The sequence below is a fragment of the Aegilops tauschii genome, chromosome 6 (assembly GCF_002575655.3).
Source record: "Aegilops tauschii subsp. strangulata cultivar AL8/78 chromosome 6, Aet v6.0, whole genome shotgun sequence".
Lineage (NCBI taxonomy): Eukaryota > Viridiplantae > Streptophyta > Magnoliopsida > Poales > Poaceae > Aegilops > Aegilops tauschii.
The window spans coordinates 496,357,998-496,364,731 of record NC_053040.3 but is presented as its reverse complement, the minus strand read 5'-3'; the positions used below and the strand labels follow the sequence as shown (position 1 = coordinate 496,364,731).

Genomic DNA, 6,734 nt, shown 5'->3' with positions numbered 1-6,734 from the left:
CACTGTCACATAAATGTATTATATTAATTATAAATATTCAAAAAAATAATGGCTAAGCAACAGAGACCACAAGATGATCTGCATGTTTACGAAAATTTGATATGCTCAATAACAAATATCAATAAAAAGCCTAATGATTTTATAGAACTATCAAAATTATCATGAATGAACAATTTTTAAACCCTAAATTTCGCGTCTAACACTAAATATAAAACAAATGACAAGATGGTTTATCAATAAACAAAATGAATTAGACAAAGTCTGATATTTTTCTGAGACAAGGTGCTATGTCTACACTTATTATTATTTGACCAAATGAGCTAAGAAAGCCAACTAAAAAAACATTATAAAAAGAACAAAAGAATTGGAAACGCCCGGCCCAGTGATGTTCTGCTCGACTCGTTTTGCCTATTAAAAAAAAAGATCTCTTCCTCTCAGGTCTCGCACTCCCCGGCTCTTCTCAGCCCCTCCTCGTCGAATCGGTCGAGGACTCGTCTCCACCGGATCGGCGGGCGTGGCAATTGCGCGTCGGAATCGCCGCGCCCGGCGCCTTCCTCTCCGTCTTGCTCGTCCGGCGCTTGGAGCCTCCACACGTCCGCGGCTTCCACCGACCTACGCGGCTGCCCAGGTGCCGGAGGGGCGTGTGGTGGTTGCAGCCGTCACCAGTGGCTGCACCAGGAGGTCTCCACTCTCCATCGCCTGCTCCGGCCAGATCCAGTTGAACTTGCCCGGTTATCCACCGCTTCACATGCATATGGGTGTAGGAGGCGACGACCCAACCTGCCCGGTAGCTCAACAGTGCCTCCCTGCCCCTGTGCTTCGGCAGCAACAGTCTCCCTTATGCGGTAATAAATCTCAAGCCATGCCCTTTTTCCTTCACATGAATAACAAACCTACGTTTTATGTCTTGCCTGATATGTGTGGTGCGCTGCTGCTGTGCTGCTATGTGTGGGTCCCTCTAGTTGTTTGGCTTCCACAAAATGTCAACATGTTTCATATTTCCACTAACAATTCCACATTGTCATATAATGATTTACCTGCATCTTGGTCTCCTCAATATGCACTACCGAAGCACTCGAGAATCCTTTATTCATCACCTTGTCAATGCCTTGCTTTTGTATTTGTTTTGCATAATTATATGGATGAGTTTGGTGGCATGAGTGTACGCTATTGAAGCTTTCCCATTAATCTATTGTTTTCAGAAAAGTGGAAAAGGGATCAAGAGAAGCATAGTAAGATAATAAAGGTTGTTTGCAGAATGTGAGTCTGACATCATAGTTTTCCATCAAGGTGAGTAATTTCAGCCAGCTTAAATTTGCAATATCATGTCTGCTGCTGTGCTTTATTTGCAATATTTCATTATTTGCGACTATGATTCCAGCCAGCTTAAATTCTGCTGGTAAAGCCAACTTCTGTCCTGGACGTATGTGTAATATAGTAGTAATAACACTCGACATTAACAAGAAGCAAGTCTGCTAAAACTTGAAACCATGTAATCCATTTTTTTCTTATAAATAAGCAGTTGTATACCCAAGTCAGATATACTAAAAGATAACCCATTCGCTTCATTATCAGAATAGAGAAATCTGCTGGGATAATTGACACAAGTAATGATATATTGCAAACTCCAGCGATCATAAATTTGCACTTCTTCATTTGAGGACAATTGATATGTCAATGCTCTTTACAAATAAATCACACAAATAAATGACTCCGGCATACAGAGTCGGAGGTCACATCGACGGCATTCTTCTTTCATGCTTATTATGTAGTGCGTTCTGATCAAAACCTGCAAATAAAATAAGAGAAAATTGTTAGGCTCATAATTAGTTATATAGATACAATAATGGAATAACACACCTGCCTCATCTGTCTAAAACATCTCTGTAGACAATGTTCTTGGTACTTTTCCCGGATTTATCAACCTCCTGGTTTGGCTTGGCCAATATCCGTGTTGTCTCTCTCGACACTCCCCTTGACAATGCAACATAGACTGGCCATGTGAGAATACTGGCTCAGGAAGGTAAATTCCGACGTTTTGGATGGTCTGACCCTGCGCCTTGTTAATTGTCATTGCAAAACTCAGGCGGATGGGAAACTGTTTTCTCTTAAGTTTCAAAGGAAGTGAGATGTCCTCCGATGGTGACATAGGGACCCTAGGTATGAACACCCTCTTGCCAGGATGCTGACCACCAACAATCTCTGCGTCAATTGCATTATCCTGGAAGGCTCTAATCATAAGCCGTGTTCCATTGTATAGGCCATTATGAAGGTCGAGGTTCCGGAGCAGAATGACCGGACAGTTGGCCTTTAATCTCAGTACACGCGGAGGCAAGCCATTTGGTGTGATCGAGTTCAGTAAATCAATCGTGTAATTATTCTGCAAGTCATCCTCGATTGAGTCAAACCTATGGTATAACTTTTCTTCGCCTGGAAACCTTGAGATCCATCTTGTCATTCAGGTCATCCACATGATCATTCTTGGTCGAAAGAGTTGCACGTGCGCTAATAGCGTTGGCATGCAATGATGGGAAGACATCTTCGATGAGCGTGTTAATAGCTTTTTCATCCTTGGTATAGCTGATCACAATGTTGTCAGGGAGACGGACATAGTCGTCTCCAATTGTCTCTTCCGTTCCATTGCCGACCCTAATATCATGCAAGTTAGCACACAAGCAAGAGCAAAATCAGTAGCAGAAAGTAGGATCTGGTCGATGATAGTCACCCAATGATTGGTTGTTGCTTATATCCTGAAATGTGGTACTTGGGTCTGTATAATACATAGCGCAAGTCAGAACACAAGTAACAGCAGAAACAGTAGAACAGAGTAGAAAGTGGTTGCTGATAGTTACCCAATGTTTGGTTGTTGCTTATATCTTGAAATGGGGTGCGCAGCCCCGCACGATTGGGAGACGACATACCGTCGCCTTCATGTGAATATTCATGTCATCAAATTATTAGAAGAATGTATATTGTGCATATAATCATGAACATCAACATCAGAAGCAAGTTTTCTATTACTGACTGGCAGAAGATAAGCAATATTTGTTTTGTCTGTAAAATACTACACTGTCCTTTTTGTCAGATATATTATGTATCAACAGAGTGGTACAGCAGGTTGCATGTTTCAGTGAGTTAGAGGACTGCAGTAGCCGAAACACTAACCATTTTCCACATAGAAATCAGTAATTAGAGATGTAAAATGAATCATTCTGCTGTAGACTGGTGCGATGTATCTTTCCTCTGCCCTAGGTATGGTAGAATGGTGTGCACTTGCACGGCATGTAATGTTTGAACTGTTGTATAAAGATAGGCAATGGAGTATAACTGTTGTGAAAATTGTAATCTTGAGTGCAGGGAAGAATTACAGCTGGGCCAGGGGTCGTGCTTGGGCGGGGGCGGGGGCGGGCGGGCTCCTGGGCACTGAAGATCTGGCGGACTTGTGCCACGCTGCGAGGGGGCAGGGCAGCCTCCTGGGCGCCCGCTACGACGTTGATCCTGCAGGGAGGTGGCTGGGCGGTGGAGTGGCGCGAGGTCGTCGTGCGGGAGAAGATGATGTTGGTCTGATGGTGATCCTGGGAGATTGGGCGAGGGGAATCAATTCCTTCCTTAGTCTGCGATTAGATTTGCGTGATTATTGGGGGAGTTGGAGGGAAGGCTTTGTCAGTCATTGTAAATTGCCAAGTCCACACCGTAATTCTGTTAGATGAATGATGGCTGTTAGATGCAGATTCGTGGGACTAATCGTGCGGTGGTGAATGGGTCGTCCGGTGTGCTGGGGTAATTACGGGGTGCACTTAAGAAAGTTCATGTTGAATTGTTTAATAGTAGTGTAGAAGATTTGTACATTCGTTTAGCGCCTACAAATGGGCTGGCCCATTTGTGCGCCATCTTCAGCGAAAGCTCGCCTACTGGATGCGCGCGCCTTCAGTAGGAGCTCTCCATCCATTCAAACAGGCTGTGTTTTCGTTTTTGTGGGCAATTCAAAATTGTCCAACGTGTCGGACCAGTGGCTTACAAGCTCAAGTTACCAGACGGGAGCCAAGTCCATCCGGCGTTCCATGTCTCGTGACTGAAGCAAGCATTACCCGCTACTGCTTCGGCGACTTCTGGTCTAACTAATTTCTAGCTTTAATTTGTGACTCATCAGGCAAGGAAAGAAGACAAGTGTAATCTCAGCTGCAAAATTTGGTGCTCTTTGAGTAAAATTGGTTGGGGGTTTCTTTTCTTTAAAAGTAAAAATTGGTCTGGGCAACCTACCTCGTCTGTTTACCCGTAGCTAGTTTATTCCCGCAGAGACGCTGTTGTTGCTAATATTCGATTTTCTGATGATAATTGGCGACCGAGATTTTATAATTGAACTTGTATTTGATATTGGTATCTTCTGGCACGTAGCCAGTACTGGTATATAGGAAGCATGCTGCCAAGTCTCTACTACTATTAAACAATTAAACAAGAATTTTCTTAAATGCACCCCATAATTAGTCCCACAACACCGCAAAACAAATCAGCACCACACAATTAGGTCCATAATTTTTAATCTAACAGTCATAATTAATCTAATACCACTACGGTGTGCACTTAGCAATTTTCGATGGCTGACCGTACTCCACCACCGTTCACGTCCCGCGTCCACACAGGCATCCCCATAATCACGCGAGGCACGAAAAACGAAATCACTAGCCCTCACATAATCACGCAACCATCTCCTGTAATCACGCACCCTTCGATAAACTTCACAAAGAAAATTACTCATCCTCGCGGTCCTTCCCTGCCGCCGCCGTGCCACCCAGGGTGCAGGAGCCGCCACGCGACGAGGGAGCAGGAGCCGCCGTGACCTCGGCATCCTGCCATGCCGTCCGCAGCATGCCGTGCGCCGCGCCGCCGTCGCCCTTCATCGCGTCCTTCGCCTCCACATCCCTCAAGGGAACTGGACTGCGTGTAATCCGCCTCCGCCACGCCCCACTCCTCGCATGGCGTTCACTGCCTGGCAGCGACCACCGCCGGCCCACTCCACGCGCGGATGCGCCAACCTTAACACCATCTCCATCCACTTGACGATGTACTCATCGCGTGGACGCCAGCCATGATCGGGATGTCTCACCGCCTCAGGTTATTATGTTCATGTTCATCAGTTCATCAAGGTAGGCTATGAAAGTGCGTTATATCGACTAGAGGGGGGTGAATAGGCGATTTTTATGAATTCTTCACTGAGGAATTTGCGGGTGAGGAAATTCCTTAGCGAAGAACTACTTGCAGCGGAATAAGTACTCAAGAGTAAGCATAGCAGAACATAGGCATGGTCATCATGATGAAATTAAGACAAACACAGAGTACAGAAAGCGTAAACACAGGATAGCACAGGATGAAGACAAACAGACTGAAAAAATTGAACTGAGGAAATTGAGAATGTCTTCTGTCAAAGTCTTCAAACACAGATATGACAAGCACACAACACAGTAATGAGGAAATAAAAGAGTTGAGAAAATAGAACCAGTAAGCTTGGTGAAGACAATGATTTGGTAGACCAGTTCCAACTGCTGTCTCAGTTGTACATCTGGTTGGAGCGGCTAGGTATTTAAACCTGAGGACACACAGTCCCGGACACCTAGTCCTGAACACGCAGTCCAGGACACTTAGTCCTCACCGTATTCCCCTTGAGCTAAGGTCACACAGACCTCGCCCAATCACTCGTGGTAAGTCTTCAGGTGACTTCCGAACCTTCACGAACTCGGTCACTCGGCGATCCACAATTTCCTCTTGGATACTCTAGACCATGACGCCTAACCGTCTGGAAGAAGCACAGTCTTCAAAGGTAACAAGCGTCGGATCCACGCAGGATCAATCTCTTCAGTGATGCTCAATCACTTTGGGTTTGTAGGTGTTTGGGTTTGGGTTTTCCTCACTTGATGATTTTCGCTCAAAGTCCTCGGAGGATGGGATGCTCTCAAATGACAAGTGTCAGTTTCTCTCGGAGCAGCCAACCAGCTAGTGGTTGTAGGGGGCGGCTATTTATAGCCTAGGGAGCAGCCCGACGTGATAAGACATAAATGCCCTTCAATGATATGACCGTTAGGTGGGTAGATATGTTGGGACAGCTGGCGCATAGCACAGCAACGGTCGGAAGTTTGAGTATCAAATTCCTCAGGGCTATCATGTTCCTCACTATGTAGGCAATCCACACTGGCGAATTCCTAACTCCTCAGTCAGAACAAATTCCTCAGAGACCAGAAGAACTTCGTCTCTGTCACTGAAGAATATGGCTGAACTGTATGAGATTTCCAATGGCTTCACTCGAAGGGATTGGTAGGTGTAGGATTTTGAGTTGAGCATCACATGGAAATTTTTCTTTAGTATTTCCTCGACCCCCTTTAACAGTACGGTGTTTCCTATGACTCAAGAAAGAGAAAATGAAACTACGAAAACAAAAGTCTTCACGCTTCATGTTCCTCAAATGAATACCAAGTCTTCAAGGTCACACCAATTTCTTCACTTTCAAAGTTTTCAGAAATCCAAAGTCTTCAGTCGAAGAACTTCATTTTTAGGGGTCGACTTTCTCTGTAAATATCAAACTCCTCATAGACTTATAGACCTGTGTACACTCATAAACACATTAGTCCCTTAACCTATAAGTCTTCAATACACCAAAATCACTAAGGGGTACCAGATGCACTTACAATCTCCCCCTTTTTGGTGATTGATGACAATATAGGTTAAGTTTTCAACGGGGATAA

The 6,734-nt window shown here is 44.8% G+C and overlaps 1 protein-coding gene across 1 annotated transcript; it reads right to left on the bottom strand.

Moving 5' to 3' along the window:
• Nucleotides 1-1,733: 1,733 nt before the first annotated feature.
• LOC109731903 (uncharacterized) lies at nt 1,734-4,898 on the bottom strand. Its single transcript, XM_020291078.1, has 4 exons — nt 4,753-4,898; nt 2,439-2,649; nt 2,053-2,380; nt 1,734-1,789 (listed from the first exon to the last, which is right to left on the bottom strand). Exons 1-4 carry the CDS (start codon nt 4,896-4,898, stop codon nt 1,734-1,736), a joined length of 741 nt encoding a protein of 246 aa, XP_020146667.1.
• Between the last annotated feature and the right edge of the window lie 1,836 nt (nt 4,899-6,734).

Coding starts and splice junctions, on each gene's coding strand:
- LOC109731903 (XM_020291078.1), bottom strand. CDS start 4,898: ATGAAGGGCGACGGCGGCGCGGCGCACGGCATGCTGCGGACGGCATGG. Junction 2,381..2,438: donor ATGACAAGATGGATCTCAAG/GTTTCCAGGCGA, acceptor GATGACTTGCAG/AATAATTACACGATTGATTT. Junction 1,790..2,052: donor GACAATTAACAAGGCGCAGG/GTCAGACCATCC, acceptor TTTTATTTGCAG/GTTTTGATCAGAACGCACTA.